Here is a 14,487-nt window from a genome sequence, read left to right as displayed (position 1 = left end):
TTATTTAATTGAATGAATAATATTTGTATAAATGTGTTACTTTATAAGATGTTTAATTTAGAATCCTTTCTTTTTTGTTTCATTATTAGAAAATTAAATTATTTTTAAGAAGTAGACCATGAAATAGATATTCACATATAAAATAATCTGATATTTCCTTCAGCTCGTGACGAAGTTAGCAAATTAGTGGAGCAAAAGATTACTGACATAAATGACTTTAGCTGGATGAGTCAGCTGCGATATTATTGGGAAAATGATACCATCATTGTAAGAATGATCACTACTGACTTGGAGTATGGATATGAATACCTTGGCAATACTCCTAGACTAGTCATAACGCCACTTACAGATCGCTGCTATCGGTAATTTTATTTTTATTTTTATTTATTTATTTATTTTGTATTAAAGGATTATTACTATTATTTTTTTAAATATTGTTCTAAGGGAAAAACCGGTCATTTCTATTTAATCATTCATTTTAGAAAGTTCATTAAATTGAGATTTATAAATTGAATTATAAAAAGTTGGGGCATCTTTTTTTTATTAAAAAAAATCTTTAATTCTGTTTAATACTTTAGAAGTGATACATCTTTCAAGAAACCTTTCACACTTTAGGTTAGGAAAACTGATTTGACAGACAGATTTGATTATTTTTTTGCCCTAGGTTGTGCACAATATAAGGGTTCTTCTTTAATTAGCTGATCAATTTAATTTTACATTTCAACACATTTTTAATATATTACACAGCTCAATATTTTATTATAAAACAGTTTTTAAGGTCTGATGTAAGCACAAGTAAATTTCTGAATTTATATTAGTAACTAATAATAAAGAATTAAAGAATCTTTATCCCTTCTATAATAATAGTGAGCATATAAAATGGCTCGTTTTTTTCTTTCAGTTAAAAAAAAAAAAAGACTTTTTTTTTGTTATAAAAATTAAAGATACGTTTATTCAAAATATTTCCCACCAGAAAATACGTTTGTCCATCTTTCGGAAGCTAACGAATTCCTTGAAGAAAAATGTCTGTTTGTTTAAATGCCATGCAGTCTTTGATTCTCTGTGGGAATTGCACCTTTCTCCAGAATGGGAATCTGCATGGTATGAAACTAATAGTAACCTGAAAGAGCAATATCTGTTGGAATGAGACACAGCAGAGAAGTGATTCTAAAATTCTTTCACTGCTCTGGAACATTGTCGTATTGGAAAACAGTCTTGTCATATTTTTTTGCCATATTCTGAAACAACACACAAAGAAAACTGAAAGAAACACAAAGAAAAAAACAGGAATCAATTCGAAACAGCTAGGAGAGGTTCCAAATATGCAACTTGGACCTATTTTTTGTTTTTTAAATATTTTATCATGCGAGAACATGATGTTGTTTTGGTTTGATGTCTTTGAAGCCTCAAAATGCATGGGCAGAAATTTGGTGACTTATCCCTTTTGAGGCATCAATTTTTCGCTTTTACGGTTAGTAAAAAGTGATAAAGAAGGTTGTCACATTCAGCGACTTATCGCCAACACAAAGCTACAAGTTGGCGCAGATATTCGCCATTTACCCGATTCTCCTGTCTGATGACCAATAAAGGCCACGGATTGGAAGAAGTTATCGTCCGAAGAAACACAAAGAAAAAAACGGGAATTAACTCGAAACAGCTAGGAGAGGTATCGAAATCTGTATATATATATATATATATATTACGTATGACTATTGTAATGCGTGTTGATATATATATATATATATATATATATATATATATATATATATATATATCAACACTTATTACAATAGTCATATGATCACTCCAAACCAGTTTAAATCAGATTTTCGAAAGAAAAAAAATCTGGCCGCTTTTGGAGTTTTGAAAAAAACTTTTAGAGTTTGACTGATTTTAAAGTGGGGGGAAAAATGTGTTTCTAAATATCAACGCATGTGTAATCTGATAACCACGTGATTGTTTCAAACCAGTTTAAACTGGATAATGGTTTGAATTAATTAAGACAAACAATGACTTAAAAATTATAATGTTCTCACATGATCACTTGAAAGTTGCGATAGCAGATTTCAATTTCATTTTTATTTATTATTATTATTTTTGGCGCTTTACCATGCTCTTGGTCATGTATATTGAAATCATCATTTTTAAATCGACGAAACCACTCTTTGCAAGTTGTATTTGATGAGGCATATTCATCATAAATATCCAACAGCAAGCAATATGCTGCAGTTTTCTCCGCAATGAAATAATATAACAAAACTTCCAGCAAATGCTGTATGCTTATTTCAAATTTTGAACGTTTTATAAGCAAAATATATGTATTTATATATTGTAAAAATATTAACCAGTTTCATTAAAGATTGTTGTCAAATCTGTCAAACATAGCTTTCTCGTTCTATTTGCAGGTAAGCAATACTATTAACCCCATCTATTAAAAACGGACGGACTCTTATTTATATCGCCATTAAATTGATTTCAGTTTTTGAAATTAATCTTATATTTGAATGCAGAAAATGCCGTTTCACTTCCAATTTCATTAAATCATGTTTCTAGAACCCTGATGGGAGCTCTGAAATTAAATCTTGGAGGTGCTCCTGAAGGACCTGCCGGAACTGGAAAAACTGAAACTAGTAAAGATTTAGCGAAGGCTGTGGCGAAGCAGGTACAATTATTACTCATAAGAATAATATTAAATTATGCTTCAAAGGTTATTTAAAATAAATTTTTGTTTAAAAATACAATCCCTTAAACAAAAATACACAAAAAACAAACGAAAAAACAATAGGTGAAATAACATTATAAATATGTTTTTGTGATGTGGGTGGGAGATTTGGTGCCGAATTTTTACCTTTGTTCACAAAGATTTATATTTAGCACATGCTTTATGATTGTCAGTAGGGACTTTTTTAATCATATGATCTCTTGTGGATATTCCGTTTGAAATATATGGCGTATAATTTTGAGATATATATAAAATTTAAAAATTATTCATTAAGTAAAACATTTTTTGTATGGACTAATACTGCTTGCAAATTTCCATGCTGTTGGGAATTACCCAATTTAAAATGTATTCATTCAACAGGTTTCGTTTTGGTTAAAAATGGATAAATAGACTCTAAAATGGCCTATTCTAATAAAAAATGTCACATCTGGCAAAATTTGCTGATGCTTTTTATTGTTTTTAAAAAGAGAATATTGATTTTAAAAGCAAGCTTAAAAAAAGGAATTTATATTATATTAATTTATATTAGGAATTTATTTTATATTATTATTATATTTAAAGTTTAATTAAAAGGAATTATTATTATGGAATTACTCCAGTTTTTAAGGACTTTAAAAACTGGAGGCCCGAAATTATACGGATAACTTCAATAATGTTCTAATGTTCTAATACAAATGTCCGATAATGTTCTAATACAAACGAGAAATTAGAAGGTATTGAGACTTATTCTAACACATATTCCTTCCACCATGTAGGCATGTGTTCCAGGACTATTTCCTGCACTTTTTACTACCGAAGACATCTGTGTGTGGAATTACTCCGTTCTCCGCTATTTAACAAAAATAAAAGTGTTAATATACACGGGTTATTTCAATTCAAAAATAATCTCACAAATAGAAAATAATCCTTTCATATAAATAAAAATATGAATCTTTAAAAATAACCTGTTACTAGCAGCTGAAATTTTCCGTCATAGAAGAAAGATTTAAATTCTCGTTTGCTTATTCGCAGCTGGTTTGTGTTTGAAACACAACTGTGGTTTGCATTTGGAAATATAAATAGTTTCTTCTCTTTTTTTAACTCTTTAATGAGTATTTAATTCTCTTGATTTCTTTACTGACTACGAAGGTTTTAGAATCTCATGCCTATTTAAGCATACATAGTTCTATGAAATCCAAGTTCTAAAAATTAGATATTGTTCTTTAAATAAAATAAAAAAGCAAAACAAAGGAACTAAGAAAATAAAACAGAAGAATAGATTGATTAAAAAATAAAAAATATTTACAAAGCAGCAGTAATGCCTCCTTATGTAAAGTATTCGAACAAATCCAAGCTTAATAGCACCACAATGCATAATTTCAATTTACAAACCATGCCTTACAATTTCTATTAAGGCCGCGAATTTAGTAGCAAATTCGTCTAAAATAGTGATTTTCAGTATTTCATAACTCAATTAATTTCCATCGTAAAAGAATTTTTTTAAAAATATTTACATTTTTACAAATTAAAATATTACAGTATTTATAAGAATATTTTACTCATGTCCATATAAACAACTTGGTTCTCAGGGGAAAACATCGACAAAGAATTTTGAAATATATTTCTGGTAGAGACTGGGGGACAGATGCTCGAACCCTTCGAAATATTTATATTGCCCTTATTCGTCCCATCCGTGAATACGGTATACAGGTTTATCAGGTTGCTTCTTCTGGCAACCTCGATAAACTAGAAAGAGTTCAACTCTCTGCTGCCAGAGTCATCACTGGCCTCCGCAATAGTTGCCCCAGGGATATTGTATGGTATGAAGCTGACTTGCAACCTCACAGACTACGTAGCAAATACCTCTTAGCTAAATACTTTGCCAAACTCATCAGTTACGGTGACCAGCACACAACGTCTAGTTATGTGCGCAGTTGGAGTAATAACCACCGCCGCAAGAGAGGAGGGCTGAAAGTGAGGGTTAGCTGCATAAAGAAGTAGAATACGTCTTACTAGCTTGTGGTACGGATGTTGCTGATTCATTCTATGTTCGGGTCTTTTTCAAGACCGAATTGAACTCATACATTAACAAAAGCACACATCACTCGGAATATCTTAGACAGCTTGCTTTGGAGACTATCGATAAAATTCCTTGTTATGCGTTACAGATCTATACTGACGGCAGCATGGATGAAGGCGCTATTTCGGGTAGTGGATTTTTTGTTAAAAAGGAGAATGGCATTGGGATCTGTATAAGAAACCCCGACAACTGCTCTGTGTTCCCAGCAGAACTAATAGCTATTGAGGAGGCTTTGAAATTTTGCATAGCTGAGAGTGCACTGATATTTGGATTCTGAGTGACAGCCGAAGCTCCATTCAGCATTTATCTGAATGGTGGAGGCATGGGGACCGCACGACTAGGAGCATCGTCCGGTTTTTGAATCGGTTGATTACCAATGATAAGATCACATTCAGTGGGTTCTGTCGCATGTGAATGCGCACGGAAATGAAATTGCTGATAGTCTGCCCTGAGTGGGTGGCCATAAGGATACTGCTCGTGGTGGCTGCCTTACTTTTTCAAAAATCGCCACCCGGGTCAGGCAAGATATTGGTTCTTCTTGGAGGAGGGCCTCCGTGCATGAATGTTATGCGGAAAGTTGCCCTGGTGCTGTTTTAATTGGGGTCGGCGACAGGTGCGATCAGACAACTCTCGCTAGATTTCGAAGTGGACACACTAGTGTACAATGTCATGTGAAGGGCAACAAAGTTTATCCCCCATGTCCAAAATGCAACGCGACTCAAGCTGCTCGTGCCCACATTTTGGCCTGCATCGGTTTCAATGAAAACCAGCTGTTTCGAGTCCTGTGGCTGTGCTATATTGTTTGAAGGCGTTCGGGCCGATGGACCTGGTTTGATGTTACTGTCAACCAGGTGGGATAAACCACAACAGAATATTTTACTATCGTATGTTTTACGTTTTACGATTTTTTTACCGTATGTTTAAGAATGTCAACAGTCTCATTTCTCAATACATTGCAGATTCATCACAGTGGTTATTATATTTTAAATTTTTAAATTCAAATTTTAAAAAGCCATGTGTTTTTATGTAAACTATGTTGTATCAGATGAGAGTAAAAACAAATTTTCTCCATCAAAATCTTATTCATTGTTGTAGACTTAAGAAGTATTGGAAATAAAGAGATGCGGGCAATTGAAGTAATGTATAAATTGCTTTGCAACAGACTAAATATTCCCTTTTTTTTAAATCTGGAAAATAATTCATTTGAATAGTTAAAATAAATTATTTTTTATCCAGAGCTGGATTGCATTCATTTTTCGTTGTATTTCTGAATATATATATATATATATATATATATATATATATTGCTGAGACAATCTGCATATTTATATATTAAGTTTCACAATAGGCCTTCTGATTTAAACCGCAAATCTGAAAACATATGAAACATATAACTTTTAATTATTGAAATCAAAGCATATCCTCAACATTTGAATTAATCTTTAACTTTAAATTTTTGATTACCATTTTATTGAATTTGAAACTCATCTAATTTTTACAACAACAAAAAAAACTATTGAATATGGTAAATACTTACCATATGCAATATACATTTATTCTGAGTTTATGATGTCATTATTTAATTCCTTTTCTGATAACATTCTTGAATTTTCCAAGCAAATTGATAGAGAATAGTCTATCATTTCATTCAAATAAAGTTATATCAGTAGACTTTCACTATTTATTGCATGTTTCTTTTCTCTTTCTAGTGTGTAGTCTTCAATTGCTCCGATGGACTCGATTTTAAAGCAATGGGCAAGTTTTTCAAAGGACTTGCTCAGTCAGGTGCATGGGCTTGCTTTGATGAATTTAATCGCATTGAGCTAGAAGTACTCTCTGTTGTAGCTCAACAAATTCATAGCATACAGCATGCCAAAGCACAAAAATTGACGCAATTTATTTTTGAAGGAACAGAATTGTCCCTAAATCCATCATGCAATATGTTCATAACTATGAATCCAGGATATGCTGGACGACAAGAGCTGCCAGACAATTTAAAAGTAACATTTATTTTCGTTTCTTTTACAAATTTTGAAGATACTTGCTTAAATAATTGCTATAGTTATTTCCGTTTGTATGATATGCCTTTTTCAAGCTATATTTTGGGTTTTCAGGTATTATTCAGAACAGTTGCCATGATGGTCCCTGATTATGCTCTCATAGGGGAAATTTCATTGTATTCTATGGGTTTTGTGGATGCTCGTAGGTAAGTAATTAATGTATTTTTAATCACTCAAATATTTAAAAATAAAAATCTAAATACATTAGAAGTGTAATTAAATAGTGTAGTTTTTAATGCATCGAATTCTTATAATTTGGTATTGATAATTTTCTTTACTAATATTATTACATTAATTTAACAAACAGCATTGTAATTAAATAAACGTTTTTAATTTTCACTAGTTTCTTAATTAAAATAATTTTTAATAATTTTTTTAACAATTTTTCATTTTTATTTTTATTTTTTATTATTGTAAATCGTTTTTTAATAATGAAAAGTTATTTCAATGATTTTCTTAAAATTATCTAAAATTTAAGTTAAATTTGAAGAAAATAGCATATTTTTTGACAGTTCTCTTTCTTTTGTACATTTCCGTTAATGCAGCGTGATTACAATTTATAAATATTTACAAATTTATAATTATGTTTCTTATCTTACTGTAATAAATCCTTTTTTCTCAATTGTTATTTTTTTCTGGCCATCCGGTGCTTTTTTTTTTGGAAGACCTCAAATTTACAAATTTATACATTTTTTACATACTTATTAATTATTCTTTTAAAATGATTTTTGTATGTAATAATTTCCTATTTATAAATAATATCCATATAATAGGAATTCATAAAACATTTCATTTATTACATTCAAATGAATACTTTTAAATATTACTTTTTGCTCTTTTTTATATATATATATTTTCTTCCACAATTATTGATCTGCATTTTTTTTCTAGATCATTTTTTTTTTAATTTAGAGTACTTTTTATTTTAAATAAGCTGCTAAATAATTGAAACAGATAAAACTTTGTTTTATTGATATTTTATAAAAATTATCTTTTAACTCTATTTGTGTGAACTTTTTAAATGATACAGCTTAGCTGGAAAGATTGTTGCCACTTACAAGCTTTGTTCTGAGCAGTTGTCCTCTCAGCATCATTATGACTATGGTATGCGAGCAGTCAAATCTGTCTTAACTGCTGCTGGAAACTTGAAATTAAAATATCCTACAGAAATTGAAGCAATTTTGGTACTAAGAGCTATCAATGATGTAAATCTCGCAAAATTTTTAGCTCAGGTACGTGCAAATTCTTTCTTTTTAACATCATAATATTTATAAGCTGGAGGTTTTCTGTAAATTATGATGTTCATGATATAAAAATCATTCAAAATGCTGTATAGAGTTAAATCTAGAGTTTCCAAATTTGGCATATTGTATTTCTTATGTAGATGATAATGTTTAATGTTAAATGAAATGTTGTTGTTCTTTGTCCTTCAAAATTTGTAACTCAGTTTTTGTTTATTTTGAAAATTTACTAAATTAATTTAATTTTTAATTAAGTTAATTTAGGTAGTTTAATTAAAATTTACCCGCATATTTAATTTATACTACTTTAAAATACAAAAAAAAAGTTTCTCATTAATTCCAATTTTATTTCTATGTTGTTGTTTTTTAATTTATTCTGAACCCAATTTTGCAACTGTGCCTTTCTTTTATATAGATACTTGCCGAAATTAACAAAGTTGCGACGAATCTTTTTTGCGACGAGCAACAAGACTAAACTAAAGAATTTTATTTAGTTTATTAGAAAACCATACAAAGGATAGCTTTTTAATTTGATAGTGTGCTTAGGCTTGCATTCTTGTAAAGTGTAAATTGTGTGATGTAAAAGATGTTACACATTTAATACAATGGTTGATACAAGCTAGACGACAACAAACAAGATTGCTATGGCACTGGAAAAATTGGAAAAACTTAGGGAATTTAAAAATTTTCTGTAAAACATGAAAAATGTAGGTAATTTTGAAATTTTCCATAAAAAGCAGCAAAGTACATTGAATTTTAAATTTTTTAGGTTTTTTTTATATCCAAAAAATGCTTATACTTTTTAAGCACTGCAAGACTAAAAGATCGTCGTCATAATTCTAAAAACAAATTTGCGCACCTGTTAATCTGAGGAAGATCATCATTTTTCTACTTACTTCCTTTTTCTTTAGAATATATCAGTCTAATTTCCATGACTGAGAAAAAATACTGATATTGAAATAGTGAATACAGATACTTGGATACTGATGGTCCTACTTGAATGGATTGACTTGGATTATAAAACATTTTTTAGCATTGTCTTTTATAATTGTGAAAAATACTACAAAAAAATATTTGAATGCATCTCCAAAGATTTTGCTATTTTAAAAGCTGTATCTTATGTACATACACATTTATTGATAAACAATGCAGTATTATGCAAAAAGTGAATAGCTGATTTGCTTCAATTTCTTTATACCAAAACACAAATTTCCACTGCATGTTCAGAACTTGCTAGGATCCAATTTGAAATTTTTTTGAAAAAAACGAAAAAGTAAATACAAAGAACAATTTTGTTCATTTAATGCAGAAATTCTTTTAAATGATTTCTATTCTAATGTTTTTAAGTTCCAAGAATTTTCTAATTTTGAGAAATCGTAAAAATATTTCTTGTTTTGTCATATGGTACAATAATTCTTGTATTATCACAGTGGATTTAGTATATTAAGGATCTACTTGTTTAAACTCTAAAAAAAATTCTATTATTGTTACTATGCATGATATTATAAACTTTTCATCAGATATCTTATATGCTCCAATCTCAAGAGATTTGCTACAATATGGAAAATTAACACATTGAGATATTATGAAACTTTAGAAAAGCAGAAAAAGCTCAGGGAAAATAATGAGCCCAACAAACTTAAAAAAGTTTACAAATTAAATTGTTACAATAAAAAAAATTAATTAAAATGATGATTGAAAAATATGCAGAAATTGATGCTCAAATAAAATGCATGTACTGACAAAAAAAATTTGCTTTTTAATATTTTTTATTAAGTAATCATTAAATAATTTATATCATGATAGAAAGAATGCTATTTTGAGTTTTATTTCACACGGTTTTTATTTTATGTGGTTTTAAATTGGAGAGCATAAGGGAATGATTGTCAATCAATTCTTTTTTCCCCCTAAATGTATGGATTTGTCTTGCTAAATTCTTGGCAATAATAAAGAAAACCTTTTTTTCCCTGTATGTAAATGTAAGCATTTATTTAAAATATTATTATGTCAAGTAATGTTAAATTGTTGCTTGTTCCCTTTTCTTTTAAAATTGATAAAAATTAGGAATCATTCGTATTATGATTAGCACATGAGTGTTATTTGCATGTTTGCTCTTATAAAGTGTACATAGAAAAAAACAGGATATTTTTTTTTTCCAGATTTGCATAGCAACCCTATCAGACAAATCAAGTGTAAAATATTATGATGTTGCAATGTTTCAGACTATAGATTCAAATCTTTCTTTTTTTATAATAATATTTAAAATGTTTATATTACTCAGCATGTGAAACATAAATCACTATTACATATCGTCTTTTAATCTTTATTTGATTTTGCTTTAGGATGTACCATTATTTGAAGGCATAATTTCTGACCTGTTTCCTGGTGTAACTTTACCTAAGCCAGATTATACTGTCCTTTACAAAGCTTTGTGCGATAATATTGAAAAAAGAAATCTACAACCTGTTCCTTGGTTTATAAATAAAATTATTCAGGTAAAAACCTAATTATTTGTAGCTATTTTCTAATTTTATGTAATTATACATTACCTTATACTTTTTGTCTAATTTTTCACATTTTAGATTTATGAAATGATCTTAGTTCGTCATGGTTTGATGATAGTTGGTGATCCAATGGGAGGGAAAACATGTGCTTATCAAATATTAGCTGCTGGCCTCACTGATATACATAAATTAGGTCCAGAATGTGGAATAGAGGAAAATAAAGTTCAGTTTAGAATCATCAATCCAAAATCAATTACTATGGGCCAGCTTTATGGATGCTTCGATCCTGCATCACATGAATGGACAGATGGTAATATATTTTTGAAATGAATAAATACTAAAATTTATAAGTTGCATTAGAATTGCACAGGAAATTTAATGTGTTATTTGATTAAAAATGATTATGTTAATTAGAATCTTATATAAATTACTTATTTTTATTATATTTATGATTTATATTCATTTTTATTATGTCTCATGCAATATTTTTGTGAAGCGATACTTTTTATTAGCTGGTTTTAAATAATTTTTTTTTGTAAAAGGGGTTTTAATGAAAAATGTGTTAGATGATTTCTTTTGTATAAAATAAGTTAAACCCAAGAAGTAAAATAAAAACGATTTGAAAACAAATATTTTAAAATACATTTATTTTCTTATAATAAGCTCAATAATTGCACTGCTGATATTTTCCAAACTTAATTATTTCATATTGAATAATCTGTTATGCAATCATTTGTATTTACTTCATATTTTTGTATCAAATTTGCACATTTATGTAATTTATTTCCTTCTTTTTTTAAATGCAAGAATATATTTTATAAAATAAACTGGAAATTCTTAAAATGGCTATTGGTTCATGATAGTTGTGGAATAACGTTTTATTATATTCTTCTTCATTGTTACTAGATGTTTCATGCAGGTATTTGCTTTCAATAGGAATTGAAAAGTTTAAAAAAAATGCCAAAAATAAAATAATTATTATTATTATTATTATTTTTTTGTAAATATAAACTTTATATTTGAATTTTCAATTGATGTCTTAAAACTTATTAATTATGATTTCAAAAGTAATAAATTATAATATATTAAATTAAAAAGTAATATATATTTATCTAAAGCAACACTCTCAGTGTTCTATTGATTAAAATTAAAAAGAAATAAAAATTGAAATTTAAAATTTTTAGGAGGTATTACAGTGTGCTAAATTATTATTTTTGAAATTTGAAGCCAGTGTTATTTCATTTCTTTTTATATAAAAGTTTCATTACAAATTCCTCAATACAGGTGTTTTAGCAAATACTTTTCGAGACTATGCCAGTGATCCTTCAGAGGATAGAAAATGGATAATGTTTGATGGACCTGTGGATGCTGTATGGATTGAAAATATGAACACTGTATTAGATGATAATAAGAAGGTATGTAGGCAAAAACTTTTCTGACAATTGTCAATTAAATAATATTTTGTGTTACATATTTTTATTGAAGTCAGGATCCTTTCATTATTTTTAGCTATGCTTAATGAGCGGAGAAATTATTCAAATGAGCTCATCAATGAATCTAATCTTTGAGCCTGCTGATCTAGAACAAGCATCACCTGCTACAGTGTCTCGTTGTGGCATGATCTACATGGAGCCACACCAAGTATAATGACTCTGATTTAAGAACAGGAAATAATTTATTCATAGTTACGAATTTTCAAATTCAGTTTTTAATAACACAATATTTTAATCGATTTAAGTATTCAAATTCAAACCATCACAATTCAAGTGCTACAAAAGACATTTTCCAATAAATGAATTTTTTGCAAAAATGTTAATGATGTAGTCAAAATTGTTTTGTATATGTTTGATGTTATATGAGGCTACCTGCATATCACTTTTAGAAAAAAAGATATATATATATATATATATATATATATATATATATATATATATATATATATATATATATATATATATATATATACTAGCCGCCTTTGGCGACCAGCCGGTTCGCCAATCTTAATGTTCGTTTAAATTTTAATAATTAAATAGGTTGAACCGGAGTTTAACCCCCTTCTTCGCCAAGTTGCGATAACGCTCCAAAGCTGACAATCTTTATTATGCACTATAATTGAACATCTGCTCCTTTGCTTTTGAACATTTCGCAAGGTCGTTGTTGGCGATTTTTAAAAATTGCTCCAAGCAGGATGTTAAACTCCGGTCGTACCATTAAATATTTTACGCAATTCCAACTTTAATAGATTCTTCAGCAAAATATTTTAAAACTTCACATTTTGATAGTCATATAATTCACTCATAATATTATAAGTGCCTTCAGTCATAGCCTGATATGTATCTCTCTCATTTTCTGTTACCCCTCGTAGAAATTATGCTTTAAATTAAAGTGTAAATGATTAATCTGAAATTAATATAATAATATTTTTTACTGAAACAAAGCATTTTTTTAATACTATGATTACTGATAATAGAGTCACTGAGCGTTTAGACTTTATGGGCACTAAAGAATATCTTTCTTAATTTATGTAATATCTCAAGAATTTGTCAACAAAAATTTCTCAGATTCATCATGAACAGATCGATTCATTAACAATGTTTAATTTTAAATGCATCAAACACTAAAAAAATAAAATGAATCGTTTAAAATAATCGGTCGAAAACAGGTTTAAAAAAATACTTAAAAAACGATGTACTTAAAACTATAAGCATATACAAAAAAGTATATAACTAACATAAATACAATTTAATTACAAAAGCATCCAATTAACCTAAAAATAATTTAAATCATCCGTTGGTTGCCATGTCAACAGTCAGAAAACAATGCGCATATGTGAATTTTCTTCGCCAGTTACGTTAACGCAAGTGCGTGAATTTTTCTACGTCAGTTGGGGTAACGCTATGCAGATTATACATTTTTAATTTCCTTTATTCTGTGTTATTTTAATTCAAAAGTACTTCAGAATGAATGTGAAACATGGATTAATTAACAATGTTTAATTTTAAATGCATAAAACATTAAGAAAATAAACAGAATCGTTTGAAATAATCCGCCGAAAAATGTTAACCCTAGCCTCAATTCTGTTGGGAGAAAAAAATAACTGAAAGTTGGCGGTGGGGAAAATGGAAGATTTTTTTGGCGGGAAAGTTAGTTTTTAACTAATAATTAAAATTTCAAAAAAAGGGACCCCAGGTGCACATTCCCGACCTCTAAGGTATACATGTACCAAATTTGATAGCTGTATGTCAAATGACCTGACCTGTAGAGCGCCAACACACACACACACACATTGAGCTTTATTATAAGTATAGATATATAGATATATATTAAAAATTTGTCATTATTTTTTATAATCAATGATGTTTACTTCTAAGAATTTATTCAGAGGGAAATTATCAAAAATGAGGTGTAAAAATATCATGTTCAATTTATATGTCAAAGTATAAATGGCCTAAATAAATGTCTAATTTAAGAAATTTTACATATATGTAATTGAAATTTTATAAAATTCCAAATATTAATTTTATTGGAATTTTTTTTAATACTGTGATTATTATTTTAATAAATTTTATTAACAAATTTATTTAATACATTTTTAACAAATTTATTTCCTGCAAATCTGAAATTCATTTCTTTTCTTTAAAAAAAATTATTTGAAGAGAAATTAATTTTCTTAAATAATATCTATGAAAAAATTAAAAATTTTAAACATGTTTGTTTAATATATAATTTACTGCATATTTTATTTCGCTTTAGATTTTCTCTCTCTTATAAATGTAGTATAGAAAAAGTATAGTAATAATAAAAAAATTCAAACTCTAGTGCTTGATGAATCTCCACGCTTATACCTTATTGAGTTCGAAAAACACATTTTTGGATTATGTCTGTTGTGACAAAAATAACT

At 28.4% G+C, this 14,487-nt stretch overlaps 1 protein-coding gene across 1 annotated transcript in view; it reads left to right on the top strand.

The window, feature by feature from the left end:
• LOC129971809 (dynein axonemal heavy chain 3-like) overlaps positions 1 to 14,487 on the top strand; it is a 131,362-nt gene that overhangs the window by 30,859 nt on the left and 86,016 nt on the right. Inside the window, exons 24-32 of the mRNA XM_056085785.1 lie at positions 164 to 362; positions 2,554 to 2,662; positions 6,491 to 6,781; positions 6,896 to 6,987; positions 7,872 to 8,073; positions 10,425 to 10,577; positions 10,665 to 10,896; positions 11,871 to 12,001; positions 12,096 to 12,227. Of these exons, the coding sequence (XP_055941760.1) occupies positions 164 to 362; positions 2,554 to 2,662; positions 6,491 to 6,781; positions 6,896 to 6,987; positions 7,872 to 8,073; positions 10,425 to 10,577; positions 10,665 to 10,896; positions 11,871 to 12,001; positions 12,096 to 12,227 (1,541 nt within the window). The remainder of the gene's footprint in view (positions 1 to 163; positions 363 to 2,553; positions 2,663 to 6,490; positions 6,782 to 6,895; positions 6,988 to 7,871; positions 8,074 to 10,424; positions 10,578 to 10,664; positions 10,897 to 11,870; positions 12,002 to 12,095; positions 12,228 to 14,487) is intronic.

Source organism: Argiope bruennichi, chromosome 6 (assembly GCF_947563725.1).
Source record: "Argiope bruennichi chromosome 6, qqArgBrue1.1, whole genome shotgun sequence".
In the NCBI taxonomy this organism is placed as follows: Eukaryota; Metazoa; Arthropoda; class Arachnida; order Araneae; family Araneidae; genus Argiope; species Argiope bruennichi.
This window is presented reverse-complemented; position numbering and strand designations above follow the sequence as displayed.